The sequence below is a fragment of the Grammomys surdaster genome, unplaced genomic scaffold (genome assembly GCF_004785775.1).
Source record: "Grammomys surdaster isolate TR1022 unplaced genomic scaffold, NIH_TR_1.0 188, whole genome shotgun sequence".
Lineage (NCBI taxonomy): Eukaryota > Metazoa > Chordata > Mammalia > Rodentia > Muridae > Grammomys > Grammomys surdaster.
The window spans coordinates 239,511-256,424 of NW_021604633.1; the positions used below are offsets into that span (position 1 = coordinate 239,511).

At 42.1% G+C, this 16,914-nt stretch overlaps 1 protein-coding gene across 2 annotated transcripts in view; it reads left to right on the forward strand.

Annotated features, from left to right (window-relative positions):
- The window catches only part of Kidins220 (kinase D interacting substrate 220), an 84,028-nt gene that overhangs the window by 27,209 nt on the left and 39,905 nt on the right, over window positions 1-16,914 (forward strand). For both annotated transcript variants that reach the window (XM_028768777.1, XM_028768778.1), the window contains exons 13-22: window positions 858-1,022; window positions 1,833-2,012; window positions 2,709-2,874; window positions 4,584-4,735; window positions 4,931-5,220; window positions 6,397-6,537; window positions 7,413-7,656; window positions 8,188-8,276; window positions 9,726-9,870; window positions 13,048-13,210. In XM_028768777.1, the coding sequence (XP_028624610.1) occupies window positions 858-1,022; window positions 1,833-2,012; window positions 2,709-2,874; window positions 4,584-4,735; window positions 4,931-5,220; window positions 6,397-6,537; window positions 7,413-7,656; window positions 8,188-8,276; window positions 9,726-9,870; window positions 13,048-13,210 (1,735 nt within the window). The remainder of the gene's footprint in view (window positions 1-857; window positions 1,023-1,832; window positions 2,013-2,708; window positions 2,875-4,583; window positions 4,736-4,930; window positions 5,221-6,396; window positions 6,538-7,412; window positions 7,657-8,187; window positions 8,277-9,725; window positions 9,871-13,047; window positions 13,211-16,914) is intronic.

Below are 16,914 nucleotides of genomic sequence, written 5' to 3' on the forward strand. Positions count from 1 at the left end.
GGAGAGATGGCTCAGTGGTTAAGAGCACTGACTGCTCTTCCAGAGGTCCTGAGTTCAATTCCCAGCAACCACATGGTGGCTCACAACCATCTGTAATGGGATCCGATGCCCTCTTCTGGTGTGTCTGAAGACAGCTACAGTGTACTCACAATAAAATAAATAAATCTTTAAAAACAAAAAAAAAAAACAAAAAAAAAAAAAAAAAAAAAAGAATGTTGGATCCCCTGGAACTAGAGTTATAGGCCATTCTGGACTGCTCAGTGTGGATGCTGGAACCAACTTGTGTCATCTGGAAGAGCAGGAAGCCCTATTAACTCCTGAGCTGTCTCCAGCTCTGCTTACTTCTTGGCTTTTCATCTAAAACAATATGCTCATGGCTTTAAAAAAAAAATTGTCTTCATTTAGGAGGAATTGGTAGCTGAGACATTAAACCTTTCTGCAAAGAATTACTTTGTCCTTGATTATCTATTCTTTGGTAATACACTTTATGGTGTATGTACTTAAATATTTCTAGAATTGAAGTGGTCTTGTGCTTCTTTCCCGTCCATGGTTCTAAGAATTGCTCTCAAGGCTCATCCCACAAGTACTCTACTGCTGGCCTGTGTCCCCAGCCCTGGAGTATGTGATGGGTGATAGAGAAGAAAGCATAGTTTGCCAGCACTTCTTTTCTTTGCTGTACTTCAAGATGATGTATCTTATCATTAACTAATAGATATATTATCATAGATGTATTATGTTCCTCGAAATAGTATTTGTGTAAGAACCTCATGCTCAAGATAAGGTTGCCCCCGCCCCCAGCCCCCATATACAGTTATATCAAAGTTTAATGTAAGGATGTGGTATGCTTCTAATTACAGGACACTTGTCTCCCACGGAAACAGACGGTGACATGCTTGGTTATGATTTGTATAGCAGCGCCCTGGCAGACATTCTCAGTGAGCCCACCATGCAACCACCCATCTGTGTGGGCTTGTATGCACAGTGGGGAAGTGGGAAGTCGTTCTTACTCAAGAAACTAGAAGGTAAAGGCGTGCTTTGTGAGGCCTTGATATGCTTTACAGCATCTTGTTGAGCAGTAAAGCTCTGTGAGTAGCTGTCTTTCACGCAGTCTGCTTCGGTGGTTGGCATTTCTCTCCTAGTCGATTCTCCCATGAGTTTTCTTTCTAAATCAGGTCCAGCTGTGGACCAGTATGGAGTACAGCCCTTGGGAGTGCATTTCCTAGATTCTTCCCACACTTGTCAATGTGCAGATCCTCCAGTGAGCTCTGTGCTGCAGTCAGGACTAAGTGCATTGTTAATGAACCAGGCCTTTTCTGTTAAAAGTAATTCTTGCTCTTCAAGGACAGGCTTCAGTACTGCAAATGAAACTGACCTCAAGTTTTGTAGAAACAATGACCTCATGGTTCTTGTTAGCTTTGTGCATCTTTGAGAACCCCAGTCAGGATGAGGGGATCTGAGGAGCAGTGCTGATGTTGGGAGAGAGTACTGTTTCTGCTGTTGCTTATGAGAACAGTATCTCATTTAGTACAAACCATACAAGCCAAGATCAGCAAAGTCTCGGCAGATGACAATAATGGGGAAAAGAGGTCTATGCATTTCAGTATGAAGCAGACTGTGGGGAAGGACAGGGCTAGGTGTGCAGTGGGGACCAGAACTCAAACTGATTAAAAGAAAATGTCAGTTTAAATGATTAAGCACAGCAGCAGCAGGATTATCTAAGGCGCTTCTTAAGTGCCCAGCACAAATTTATATTAAAACAGGAAAGTTAAAGAGTGAGTTAAAAGTTACATCTAAGCAAGACAAATAAAACTTCACACTGATCTTCCTTTCAGATGAAATGAAGACATTTGCAGGACAGCAGATCGAGCCCCTTTTCCAGTTCTCATGGCTTATAGTGTTCCTCACCCTGCTGCTGTGTGGCGGGCTCGGCCTAGTGTTTGCTTTTACAGTGGATACAAACCTCGCCATAGCAGTCTCACTGAGTCTCCTGGCTCTCCTATATATATTCTTCAGTAAGTCTTTGTTTTTTAAAATCTTTTTTTTTTTAAATGAAGAAAAACATTGCGTGTGTGTTACTTAAAACATCTTTCTCTTAAAAACCTAATTGACTTTTATAATTGGCTTTAAAAAATGTATCTTTTTTCTACTTGGTTGAGGTAGAGTAACAGTATACATCCCTGGCTGGAGTGACGTTAAGTACTGGTGCATTTCCTCGCTAGTGCCTAACTTACACAATATCTGTTACGTGGTGATGGCCCCCATTACCACTCACTGCACTTCAGCGGGCCTTGCTGAATGGACGGCTCCATAGCTGTTGCTGGCCAGCTCTTGGACAATTTAATCATTGCTAGCATTTTTAGTTTTTCTGAAAGCAAGCTAGAAAAGCAAAACAGTCTGTTTCTGGGTTGTCTTCAGTTGCAAGAAAGGAACTAGATTTATTATAGAAGGAAATAGTAACTTTAGCAGTTGTAAACATGACAAAACCCAGCTCCTTTGTGTCTGAACTACCAACTTGACTCACGAGGCTTTGCTTCTGCTTGATTCCAATGCCAGTTTTTAGTTTCCAGGTTCACACACCTGTATGTTGAGAAGGTCACTTGAGGGATTCTTTGAGGAGTATTTAAGAATTAGCATGGACTATAAACAGTTACATAGGGTTGACTATAGAGAAGACAAGCTGCCTAACTAATTCAAACTGTAAATTGCAGTCGTCATTTACTTTGGTGGACGGCAGGAAGGAGAGAGTTGGAACTGGGCCTGGGCTCTCAGTACCAGACTGGCAAGACACATTGGGTACCTGGAGCTCCTCTTCAAACTGATGTTTGTGAACCCACCTGAACTACCAGAGCAAACTACAAAGGCTTTGCCTGTGAGGTAAGTTGGTCCTTTGACAGAAGGAATCTTTAATAAGGGTAACAAAAGAGTTTCAAGAATTTTACAGATCATCATATTCCAAAAAATATTGGTGCCTTAGTCTTTTAGTTGAACAAAACAAAACAAAAGTATGTCCCAGTACCTTTGGAAAACACTTCATAGTATATCCCCTTCCTGTGCATGAGGTCACTTTTCCACAAGACGAAATCTGCTTCTTTTTGTGGTATTTTATTTGTACAGAAACCTCTTTCTCTTCTTTGTACCTGTTACATACTTAGGGCTTTTCCGGGAGCAGTGCCAGGATTTAAACCAGGGAGTCAGCCTCCATGCTGGGGCACACCTTGCCTCTGTTACCATCCTTTCTGATACTGTGGAAGGAGTATTGACCTTGAGGGTCGAGTCTCGGCAGAAAGAGGTCTGCAGTGAAGGCCTAGCTTCTCCTTGAAGGAGCAGTAACCCTGGAAACCCTTCTCACACTGAGCTACTCTTTCCTCATTTCTGCAAATAGACATGTGTGTCTAAAATTATTGAGCATCTCCAACAGGGAATCATGAGGAAAGAGGTGTAATAAAGGAACCATTGTAATCCGCATGTAAATAAACATTACAAAGATTCAAAGCTGAGAAGTTTTAAAGGAAAGTTTTTGAAGTTGGAGTTGTGGCTCAGTGGTTGGAAGTGCTGCTGCTTTTGCAGAGGACTTCAGTTCGTTCCCAGTACCTACAGTGGGTGACTCACGGCCACGTGTAACTCCAGCGTCAGGGGTTCTGAAACCCTTGTCTGGCCTCCACAGGTATACATACAGTGTGTACATAAACACACGCACATGCACACGTGCACACATTAATCATGAAGTGAATATTATTTACTTTTACTTTTTAGGATCTATTTATTTTTATTTTGTGTGTGCATATGTTTTGCCTCATGTATGTCTGTGCACTGTGTGCATGCAGTATGTATGGAATTCAGATGAGGATGTTAGGTCTCTGGACTTAGAGTTGCAGTCAGCTATGAGCTGCCGTGTGGGTATTGGGAACTACACCTTGGTCTTCTGGAAGAGCAGCCGGTGTAACCATTGAGCCATCCCTCCAGCAGAAACCTTGGTTCTAAATGATATTTTGGGTTTGGAATTCCTGTCTGTAGTAAAGACTCTCCTGCTCTGACCGCCCCAGCTGGTATTGGAGCACTTTCTCTTTTGCCCCTGTTCTGACACAGGCCAAGCTCTGCCGTCACTCTCCCTTTTCCCATTGGCCAGTCACACACATTTAACACATTCATGTGTTTGCTAAGAGAATCTCTAACATGCTCAGAGGAGAAGATAATTATTCACACATCTGTTCCACTCCCTTAGAACTTTAAAAGCAGTTTTTTTGAAAAGAACATCAAAAAAAAATATAGAGTAGTTGGGGTCTGGAGAGATGGCTCGGCGTTAAGAGAACAGACTTCTATGGGGGATTTGGGTGTGATTCCCACACCACATGGTGCTTCACAGATGTCTGTACATCCACTTGTAAGGGATCAGACTTCCCCTTGTGCCTTCTGTGGGTACCAGGGATACATGTGGTACGTAGACTTAAAATAACTTTTAAAGGAAGAAACATGCACTGTCTTTAGAAAAAAGGAAATGCAGAATAACTGATAGAGATGTCATGCGGATGTTAGGAATTGCTGCATTCAGTAGTCGAGTAACATCCCGCTTGGTCTCCCCCAAGGTTCTTGTTTACAGATTACAATAGACTCTCCAGTGTGGGAGGAGAAACTTCCTTGGCTGAGATGATTGCGACCCTCTCCGATGCATGTGAGAGAGAATTCGGCTTTTTGGCTACCCGGCTTTTTAGAGTATTCAAGACTGAAGATACTCAGGGTAGGACTACTTTCTTTCCCCTCTGCCTTCCTTCTTGGAATGTTTCTAGGGGTGAGGAAGGGAATAAATGTTCATTTATCTTCATGAGACCATGAGTTGAACCTTAGAGTCATCAAATCCTCTTGACCAAAAAGATTACTATATTCTGAGTACATGATGTGGTAATAATTGTTAATATGATTTATCCTACTACAGGTAAAAAGAAATGGAAAAAAACATGCTGTCTCCCATCTTTTATCATCTTTCTTTTTATTATTGGCTGCATTATTGCTGGAATTACTCTTTTGGCTATATTCAGAGTTGACCCAACACACCTGACGGTGAACGCGGTCCTCATCTCCGTTGTGTCGGTCGTGGGGTTGGCCTTTGTGCTGAACTGTCGGACATGGTGGCAAGTGCTGGACTCTCTCCTGAATTCTCAGAGAAAGCGTCTCCATAGTGCTGCCTCCAAATTACACAAGCTGAAGAGTGAAGGATTCATGAAAGTAAGCACTTATCATTAGAAAACCTGCAATGGGACTGCTGTTGTCGCCATGCTGACTTGGGCATGCTCTCAAGATGTTAGAGAGTTACATTTAAGGTTTTGTTGTTGTTTTGTTGTTATTTGTTCAGTGGTAGGGACTGAACCCGGGACCTTGTGCATACGAGGCAAGTACCCTACCACTCAGCCGGATGCCCGAGTCTGTTGCATTTGATTTAATTTAGCTAGTTGGTTAGGCTTATAGGAAAATCCATATACTCCATGTGTCTTGTGCACAGCATCTGTTATCAATACCTGTCCACAGAGCGCTACATTTGTTCAGTGATGGTCCTGCATTGGTCTGTCATAGTCAAACTCAGTGTCCACAGTTTACAATAGGTTCAGTCTTGGTGCTGTGCCTTCTTTGGATTGGCACAAATGCTTGATAACATACCCAAGATTATAGTATGTTTACTGCCATGAAAGTGCCTGCCTCCCCTGTTCAGCCTTTGTCTCTCCCAACCTCTGTCACACCCTAATGAGTTCACTATCTCAGTATCTGTATCTTTTCCATGATGTCATGTACTTGCAGCCATGCAGTATGTAGCCCTTTCATATTGCCTTCTCTCATCCCTTTTATAGCTTAAAATTTCATTGCTTTTTAGGCCTGAATAATACTGTTGCCTGGATGAGGAGTGTATATTTATTCAGTTACCCACAGAACTATATCTTGATTTAAATTTTAGTAGTTATGAATAAAATTGCTGTAAGTATCTGTGCTCAGGTTTTTGTGTAGATGTAAGTTTTTAGCTCTTTTGAGTAAATACCAAGAATTATAATTACTAAACCTTATAGCATGAGTATATTTAACTTTGTTAAAAACTAGATGCCACCAAGGAGCCAAGAGTAGTGCAGCCATCAGTAGGTGTTTTGGGTGGAATTGAAATCCAAGACTTTTGTCATTCAGAGTCGATAGTTTTGGCAGGTGAGTCTCTCAACCTCTTCTGTAGTCTGCAGATTCCTATCATAGCATCCGCTGATGACATCCTGAGTGTCGAGTGTTATCAGTCCATAACTGAAACCCCTGCAACAGGTGTAAAATGGAAGAACTTTGGGTTTCTTTTCTTCCCATTGGATAGGTTTCTCTTGTGCTTCTAAAGGAATGTGCCTTACCGTCTAGTGTCTTCTGTGCTTTGTGCAGGTCCTGAAGTGTGAGGTGGAGCTGATGGCCAGGATGGCCAAAACCATTGACAGCTTCACTCAAAACCAGACGAGGCTGGTGGTTATCATTGACGGTCTGGATGCCTGTGAGCAAGATAAAGTCCTTCAGATGCTGGACACTGTACGTTTCAGCTGTCTCCAGACTTGTCACTGTGCTTACGTAGGATGCATAAGTTCACAAAATATCTCAGTCCTGTGCTTCTTATTTCAGAAACACTGCTTTCTTTAGTGAATCTCTCTTTCATAAGAACTATATTTTAAAATTCAGAATTATAGCAAAAGTTAATGTTTGATCAAGAACAGTTAAATCATTTCAGCCTGATGGCACTTTAGGGAAAAACACAGCAAAAACTCACATGGAGCATCTCTAAATGACAAGTGTGGCTCAGCTGTGCAGACAGTCATGTTTGTACTCTGTAATGACAGAGGGAACCCATAGAAATTTTAGTGTTGTGTTAAAGCAGAATACTGGGAATCTGAGGCTTGTTATAAACAACAGTGCTTAACTGAGTGTACAGAACTCACATGTGCTCACAGAAAATTGCCTTGTGTGTTGTTCTTACTTTTGTGTAGGCTGTAGGTGTCTGAGGGGGAAACCACATTAACTGTTCTCTTTGTTGGTTGCGTCATTGGTAGATGATAAAAACCTAAGATTGACCCATCTATAAAAGTTGTTTTTATAGAGAATAAATCTTGATGAAAAATGATTGATATTAAAAAATACAGCACCGCCGGGCGGTGGTGGTGCACGCCTTTAATCCCAGCACTTGGGAGGCAGAGGCAGGCGGATTTCTGAGTTCGAGACCAGCTTGGTCTACAGAGTGAGTTCCAGGACAGCCAGGGCTGCACAGAGAAACCCTGTCTTGAAAAACCAAAAACAAACCAAAACAAAACAAAACAAAAAATACAGCACCAAAGGATAGTACAGATTTTAAAAAGGTATTTTTTGTATAATTTTAAAATTTGTGTCATATTCATACCTTTCTTCTACCACAGGTCCGAGTTCTGTTTTCAAAGGGCCCCTTTATTGCCATTTTTGCAAGTGATCCACATATTATTATAAAGGCCATCAACCAGAACCTGAATAGTGTGCTTCGTGATTCAAATATAAATGGACACGACTATATGCGCAATATAGTTCATTTACCAGTTTTCCTTAATAGTCGTGGGCTTAGCAATGCCAGAAAATTTCTTGTAACTTCAGCAACAAATGGGGACATTTCGTGCTCAGATACCACAGGTAAGCATCAAGCCCTGGAGTACTCAAGCTTGAAGTAGTCTGGGAGGTTTTTTATAGTTTCTCTTTACCTTGAAAATTTTTTCTGTTTTACATTTCTTTAATATCACATAAAACAACTGTGCACACATGGTACTTGGATTGGGATTTTTCTAGTGCTGTGATGAAGCACCGTAGCCAAGGCACCTTGTCGAAGGAAGGGTTTATTTAGCTGTGGTTCCAAAAGGATAAGAGTTCAGCACCATCATGGCAGGGGAGTGTGGCAGTGGGCAGGCATGATGGAAGGCATGACAGCTGGAGTAGCAAGTGGAGAGTTCACATTTAACACTGCAAGCAGAAAACAGAGAGCAAACACAAAATGGTATGCATCTTCAAACTCTCAAAACCCTTCTCCAGGGACACACTTCCTCCAGCAAGCTTCATCCCCAAACCTCCCCAAACAACACCATCAAGTGGGACAAGTTTTCAAACACCTGAGGCTCTGGGAGAAACTCATTTTAACCACCACAGTGCTGTATCAATGCTTTCTTCCAGGAGTACAGGAGGATGCTGACAGAAGAGTCTCACAGAACAGCCTTGGGGAGATGACAAAGCTTGGTAGCAAAACAGCTCTCAACAGAAGGGTAAGGTACCATTCGTGTCATTAACTTAATGGTGTGATTGATTTTTTCCTTAGACTGTTGGGGTTGAACCCAAAGCCTTGCGCATGCTAGGCAAGTATTCTGCCACTCGGCTATACTCTGACTCTGGTTTTTATTTTTTTTAGCAGTCATTCAAATAAAATCAAGTTAGTGACACCTAATGTTCTTCTGTAAACACGATGTTAAGCTCTTGAGATCAGTGTCAGTGCTGAGATCCCTTTCAGTGTCAGCTGCCTCAGAGCTGCCTGGAGGGTAAGGACCTTGATGTGGGAGGAGTCCCCCTCCTCTGCAGCCTCTTCCCAGATCAGGCGCTGACTCTGCTCCTCCAGTAGTGAGATTTCCTAGCCAGCAAATGATCACGGCTCACATTCGTTCCTGAGCAGGTGCTTGCCCTACTTTTACCTCTTTAGGTTTTTCCTCCCAACATTTGCAAGGTCTGGATTGTAGTCTGCATACCTACATGTGATTCTGGGCCCTTCCCAGTTTCCTTGCTTTCTGTTTCAGTGTTTCAGTCTCTCTGTCTATCCATCTTGTTTGTAGAGCAAAACTAGGTGTATTTATCTAGGCTTGTAATGTGGGAAGATGACCACTGGCAGAAGAGCTTTCCTGGTAATGTCACTTATGAATGGCTGACATGGGCTTATACTGGCATTGCCTGTTTTCATGTTTGCTACCATTTGGACATTACTTTTTAAACCTTTGGCTTTGTGCTCACATGCTTTACAGGTTATGAATTCAGAGTTAATATGAATGACAGATGATATAGCCAAAGTCAGGGGAATGTGTGATTTTGCATTTTGAATTTCTCCCTTGGCAGTCCAGGTTCTTGGGAGCCTGTGGTTTCATCAACCTTTCCTATGCTTCAGGGCTCAGGGGAATATGCCTCTGTTGTGTTTGTTCTTCTCTTAGGAATGGGATTCCTTATCCACTTCAGCCTACTCTTCAGAGTGCCTTCAACTCTTTGAGAAAATTCGGGGAAAGTTAAGAGTGGCTGTGCCTGGGATAAAATCGTGTAACTTTAAAACAACCTAAAAATAGAGATGCTGAATCCCTAGCACCATGAAGGAACTTACCCGCTTTGTTTTATGGTTCCCTAGTACAGAGGCTTCATGGAGCTTGACCGTGATTCTCTTTATAGAGTTCTGTGCACTTCTTATCTGAGACATTAGGTTTTCCCTAACTGTATAGCTGTCAGTACACATGGGATGCCTGCCTGCCAACTCTACTGTGCAACTGCTCTGGAGAGTGTCTGCTGCCTCAGAAGTAACAGCACTTGATTAGCCTGTAACCTTTCTCTCTGGTTAATATTGTGAACTCTGCTTTTCTCACTCACTGAGTTGTCTCTGCAGTCTGTTTTGATGTTCTTACCATAAGCATACACGTTAACTGTCAAGGATGGGTATGTCTCTCTTACTGGTGCTGTTGTTTCAGGATACTTACCGCAGAAGACAGATGCAGAGAACCATCACGAGACAGATGTCCTTCGATCTCACAAAGCTGCTGGTCACTGAGGATTGGTTCAGTGACATCAGTCCTCAGACCATGAGACGGTTACTCAATATTGTTTCTGTGACAGGTGACTTTTGTTTTTCATGTTCTGTGATAATAAGTTTTATTTTGTTTATGTTCTTTGAGATAGCAGGCATTGAACCTAGGACTTGTGCAAGCTCTGTGAACGTTCTGCTATTGAGTTGTACCCTCAGCTACCACTGTGAGCTTTAAAGTTGACAGTGCACTTTTAAAAGCATAAGCTTTGTTTGTAGTAATAGTTGACAGTAGTAGTTGTAATAGTAGTTGACAATCTAATGGCACTTGGAAATTTATTTTAAAATTTCATGATTTTAAAGGTAATTTGCTTTATATTTAGGCTAAATTTATGTAATTCATATAATTGAGCACAATTAATATTTGTGCTGAAATTCAGATTTTATATATTGCTATGCTATTTTAGTTTTTATATGATATTTTGAATAAATATGTTTATAATACAATGGAGACTCTTAGCCAGGCAGTGGTGGCACACATCTTTAATCTCAGCACTGGAGGCAGAGGCAGGCATATCTCTGATCAGGTTCAAGGCAAGCGTGGTCTACAGAGTGAATTCTAGGACAACCAGAGTTACACAGAGAACCCTGTCTCGAACCCTCCCAAGCCTGCCCCATGCCCCAAAAAAGAGCTTTTGCTGTGACTGAATTCTTTGTGTGGATGCTTCTCTTCTGTATGTTAAGACTAATTAGCATTAGAGCAGTCATAGACACACTTGCAGCTTAACTTATAGAATGTGTTTCTTTCCTTGCATGTTATTGCTTGGTATCTTCTGTTATTTCCTAGTGTTGACTCTGTCAACTGGAATTGCATTTTATTCTAAGTTTAGAGCTCATGACATAAACTGCATTATAGGTGGGGTCATACCTAAGGTAACATTTTTGTAGTTAAATCTCTTTAAATGAGACTTCAACCTTCCCATGCTGGTTCAACAGAGGAACTGTTTCTTGATAACACTGACATACTCACTTGACAGTATGTCTTATCATCCTCCTTATGCCGAGAGTTGGTCTGGACACTGTAGAAGTTAAACATGAAGTAAGGCAGCACCCCTCTCACTCAAGTGGCCTTCCTTTTCCTGGAACTTCTCCTGGCTCTCCCCTGCCTTGGCCCTCGTTCTGCTCTCAGCAAAGCTCCTTGGTAGAGTGCACTGCCCTGTCTCCTACTGTTCTCCCACCAGTCCTCCCGACTTCCTGCATGGAACATGCAGGGCCAGGGCCCCTCCTTACCTGGACCCCACCAGCAGATGTAGCAGTGACTTTCCCTCCTAACTGTTGCGAGTTAATGCTTTGTTTCCTCGTGCTCTTTAACATTGGCCTGCTGTTGACTACAGTTCTTGGAGCTCAACTTTGTATCTTGACCAGTTTCCATTAACATGGCCTGTCATGAGTCTGCACAGTGGGTTTTCTCAATTCTTTACGTGTTAGCTTACATGTGAGCTTTTCCATGAAACCTTCCTGGATCTCAAATGACACGACTCTGCCTCCTCCTTCCATGTTTCGTGGAACAACTCCACAGACCAGCTGTCTTCCGACACACACTGTCTTTGTCTATCTGCTCTCTGGAAAAGGAGACCCTCATGCAAGGGTCTTTGTCTGATCTGCTTAGCTACAGTACCCACTTCAGCATCTGGAATCGATTGTGAATGAATAAGAGACCTGAATGAAATTAGAACCACCCTTTACATGCTTCTTGAGAGAAGAACAGCAATGCAAAGGCTGTGAGCTGGAGTCCAGGAGCAGCTAGAGTGCCAGCCTGGGTGGAGTTGGAGGAACAGAGTGGTGTGAAGTGGGGTTAGAGAGCTGCAGCTCATTCGAGGCCTTACACCTCCTCAGCCCACAGGAAGGAAGAAATTTAGATTACTGAGACATCTTCAGGTACTCCAAAGAGACCTGAGTTGATACCTTTAAATAATTGATGCTAGCCAGGCCTAGTGGCACAGACTTACAATGTTAGCTACTCACAAGGCTAAGGCCGGAGATCTCAAGTTCATGGTCAGCCTGGGCAACTTAGTGAGTTGGATGTGGAAGTTTACATCTGTAAAACTAGTACTCAGGAAGTGGAAGCAGGAGAATCAGGAAGTCAGAGCCAGCCAGGCAACATGAGATGCTGTGTTTTGAAAACCCCAAACTCAGCTAAAGAAGTGTATTGTCAAGCTTATTTTAGTGCTCAGCCTTTCATTTTTGTTGCCCCCCCCACACATGTAGTTAAATGTTCACCTAGTTATTTCATAGATTGTCGTTTGTTTGTTGCATTTATCCTCTGCTTTGCTAGGTGAATGCTTTTCAGGAAGGCTGTGACTGTACCATCTGTTCTCTTCTGGGTTTTTCCCCAGAGTTAGTGTTCATGGTAAGTCCATAGCTTGTAACATAGCTCACATCCTATGGGATGGAAGAGTCGCTGCATCCTGTCATCCATCCAGCAGAGCAGACCCACCTTCCAGGAAGGTCAGTGGTGAGAATGCAGAGTGAGGGTCTGAGGCCGGGGAAGAGCTGGATGAGGAGTCATCTGTACAGTGAAGAGCGGGACAGCAGGATTCCCACGAGGGCCTGTCAGACAAGTAGACGTGGGTCCAGGTATGGACTGACCTGATAATTCTGGTAAATAACTGCTGCTGTTTTCACTTAAGAACCTAGCTGCTTGTGGTCTGTCAAGGTGAAGGTGACAAAACACTGGAAGGAAGCCTTGCCAGTTGCAGTTGTCCCCAAGTGAGCATGCTCTGAGGAGTGCTCTGAACACCCTACAAACAGGCTCACTTTACAATGAGTAGACAACAGGTTTTAATACATTGTAACATGATCTACCTCAGTAAGTAAGAAGGGAAGTGAATTAAGCCATAAATCAAAGTCTGACCAGTATGTTTGGGTTCCATTGAGGTCCCAGAGAGGTCCTTAGCAGTCAGCATTGAGGACTACCGTGGTGTTTGATTTTGTTTGTTGGTTTATTTTTTCAGACAATCTTACTGTGTAGCTCAGGTTGGCCTCCAGACTTGTCCTGTTCTACTTCAGCCTCCTGTGTGCCAGGATTACTGATGTCTGCCACTAAATCTTTAAAACCTGGATTTTAGAAACCATATATAAATACTTGATTTAAATCTGTATTATAGCCAAATGGCAATTTTTTCAAATTTTAAATATTATTTGTGACTATGCTAAACATTTTGCTTAGTATGTCTATTAATTTTTAAATGTTTATGTATTTGTTAAAGGACGGCTACTAAGAGCCAATCAGATTACTTTCAACTGGGACAGGCTAGCCAGCTGGATCAACCTTACCGAGCAGTGGCCGTACCGGACATCCTGGCTCATACTGTATCTGGAAGAGACTGAAGGTATTCCTGACCAGATGACGTTAAAGACCATCTATGAGAGGTATTTTATTTGACTGCTTTGCACTTAACTTTGCTTTGAGTTCTAAAACATAAATAGTGCGTGCAAAATCTTTCCTTCTGAATTCAGTCTTCCTAGGTCCCTTGGTGGGCTCTGGAGGTGTCATCACACAGCTGCTGTCCTGTGAGCTTACAGCTCCACTTGTACTTCCTCTTTTTACAGCTGTGGACAATTGTAAGAGTTACTATGGCTTTTAAAAAGTCACGAAACCAAAATGATTTTGTTTGCCAGAACACTTACAATAGCTTTAAGGTCCAGCTGCTAGTCTAACAAAGTGTTTCTTAAAGCTGGATGGCGGTGTGGTGCATGCCTTTAGTCCTGGCAGGTGAAGCTCTGACTTCTGGGATAGCCTGCTCTGTAGAGCAAGTTTCAGAATGGCCAGGGCTATACAAAGAAAGCCTTTTTTTAAAAAACAAAAATAAATAATCTGTTTCTTAGAAAAAGAGAACTTGCAGAAACTATGTAAGCTTTTTAAAAATGGAGTATAATTTTATACTGTTTTAAAATATAAATAAAGTAATATGGTTTATATTTTATAGTCTCTAAGAGTTCAGATCATTTTTTATTCCCTTGGAATGATGTTAGCATTTGTTTTTCCTAATTGGTTTTAGAATTGTAGAGGACTGTTACTGAGTCTATCCACAGCTCTGAGCTCTTCTAGGCTTCTGTTGAAGTGAATCAGTGGCTTAGCCATGGTGTAGCTCTGTGAAACAGGCTCACGGATGACCATGTGCCGTGGAAATTTGGTAGTCAGTCACCTTGGCTTGGATCTGTTAGAAGTCATTGTATCTTGAGATCATGAGTGGGCTTATCCTTGGTTGTAAAATACAAAACTTTATTTCCAGAGCAAATGTGTCTGTCCTAAGTCAGGAGTTAGGTAATTATAAGTGTTTTCTAGATGAGTGGTTATTATAGTTTAGAATAGGTTTAGAATACTTACTAGCAAGGGAGATTGAGGTTCTGAAAGTTAATAACCTCCCAAGTCTCAACAGTCTCCTGTGAAAGCTGGTATTTTTAATCTGGGTCGCTCTAATCTATATGGTGCTCATTGTAATCACTGCATGCGTCAGCTTCATTCTCACAATTCCAAGGTAGGTACTGTTATCCTTATTTTCCACATTAGAAAACTGAAGCCAGTGGAGATAAGTCACTTGCCAAAAGACCAGTGTATGCTCGAGCTAGGGTTTAAAGTGAGGCTCCACAGCCTTACTCAGGTGTGTGCTGGAAGGACTCCTTTGATTGTGTCCGCATGACGTGGAAGCTTTCCTAGGCTGGCGGCCTGTCAGAAACACACTGAAGTTTGTCATGGAGTCAAAGGGCTGAACTTTCTAATGGAAACAAGAGCTGCAATGGTTTTTTTTTGTGTGTTTTCTATTTCTGTAGGACCATTGCAAACTACTGTAGTTAGTTTTGTATGAGGTTTCCTGTGATTTTTTTTTTTTATTAATAGTGACAAATCTACAAAACAGATAATTGGTATTTTTTTCTATAAGTTATGTTTGCCATCATAAAAACATGCATTTTCGGTTAAATAAACTGTTAGTTATTGCCTCTCCAGTCAGTCAGTCAGTCAGTCAGTCTGTCTGTCTGTCTGTCTCTTGTCTCTCTTTGTCTGTGTCTGTATGTCTGTTTCTATCTCTCTCTGTCTCTGTCTTTTCATTTTTAGACAGAGTAGCCACGATAGTGCTAAGTTTGGCATGGAGTGGGCTTCACATTAGCCCTTACCTGCTGTGACTGAGAGTACATGGATCAGAGACACTATGACCAACAATTCAAGCAGTGTATGTAGAGTCCCAGTAATTGATCTTCTGCATACTCTATGACAAGGTTGGGAAGAGTGTGATAAAAGTCCCCAGGCAATAGAAGTAGGAGAAGTATAAAATAAAGCAGATTTAAAAGACATTTCAAAAGTCTCTGACTCAGGTCTGTCCAACAGCAGTTGTCAGGTCCCTGTAGCTCTGCTGGATGCTGCACTGTTGTTGTTTGAGTATGTGTCTTTCTGAAACCTGTTCTTGTTGCTTTTCTTATTTTGTGGTCCTAGGTGTAGAACCCAGAGTCTTATGCATGGTGGTAGCACATTCTACTGCTGATCACACCAGCCCAACTTGTTTTTCTTAAGAAGCCAAGATTAATAGGTATTTTGGTGCTTAGATGCTTTCTTTCAGTTTCTTTTGTTCGGCCTGGTTGATTTCTTCATTAAAATATATTTAGTGTGATTTTCTTACTGAAAGTCAGAGCTTATGCCATTGTCTTTATGCTCTTGTGTGTCACATGAGCTTGATGGATAAACAGAGGGAGAGAGAAAAAAGCATGTCCTGTTCTTGAAGGATGTACACGCTTAGTTTTCTTTTCTACTTGATAATACTTTCAAACTGAAGCAGTTTTGCAGGAGTAAGAATAGTGCAAACAGCACCGTATCCCATCCTTCCTTCAGACTCATCTGTTACTGTTCCTTTGTCAACTCCAACCCTGTGGTCTTCCAAGGCTTGTTCTCTCCTTATGTCTATAGAGCTATACCAACACAAACATAATTTTTCCAGACTACATGTGAGAAATTACACATACCTCTAAATACTTGAGCTTTCAGGACATAGAGTCTGACTGAAAGTAAAGCATGCAGATTTGAAACAAGTAGAGATGGGGGAGGGAAGTTGGTTTAAACAATTAGCCAGTTAAGTCATTTTCTGGGTTATAAGAAACTTTTTAGTCTAAAACTACCACTCTTTGGTAAGAGACAATTGCTTGGTGTTTTACTTCTCATGTCTTTTAGGGAGGAAAGATTTATTTTTGGTTAATGGTTGTAGTCTGTTGTGTTGTGAGCATAAAGGACTAGAAGCTCACGGGAAGGCAGCCAGAAGGCAGAGAGAATGTCTGCGTTTGCAGGCTTGCTGTTCTTTCCACTTTTTATTCTGCCTGCACCTGCAGCCTGTAGGGGATGCTGCTGCCTGTGTGTGTGTCCAGTCCTTGCCAACTTGATATTCAGCAAGTCTCTTTAAGCCATTACCTTCCGTTTCCACTCCTCAAGGCCTGGCTCATCTTGCAAAATGCATCCAATCCATCTGTCCTCAACCTTAACAGTTCCAGTATTGTTCAGTAGTTGAAGTTCAGTATTTCCTCTGAGACACAGGACAAACTCTTAGCTGTGAACCCTTGCAATATCAAAAAGAAAATGACATATTTCCAGATTATAGTGGCACAGACTAAAGAGTTCCCTTCCCAAAGCAAGGGAAGGGCTTAGAACACAGGGATAGGACAAAACCAAAGCCCAGAAGGGCAGCTATTAGATTCTGTAGATCTGGGTCAGGTATCTGAGCATCTGCTGTCGTGATGTGAGAGTCAACAGACACAGGATTCTTGTCTCTATAGCTTTGCCGTTGTTGCCCGATGGCCTTTCTTGGGATTGTTCTGTTTATTGCCTACGGCATCCCTCAAACTAGGTCCCAGGTAACCTGGAGCATTAACTTCCTTAGCTGCTCTTGTGTCTTTAGCTGGACCTTCATGTTGGATGCATTGTTTCCTCCATGGCCACCTGCTCTCGCACCAACCCTGTCATACTTGCCTGTCTTCCTAGGCTTTCTGAGAAACTCGTGCTTAGTGTCCCTGACCCCGTAACATTTACATTCTGTATGTCTGCAAAACCAGCATCCGATAGGTGACACCGAAGTGTGCAGAGTACTCAGCCACTT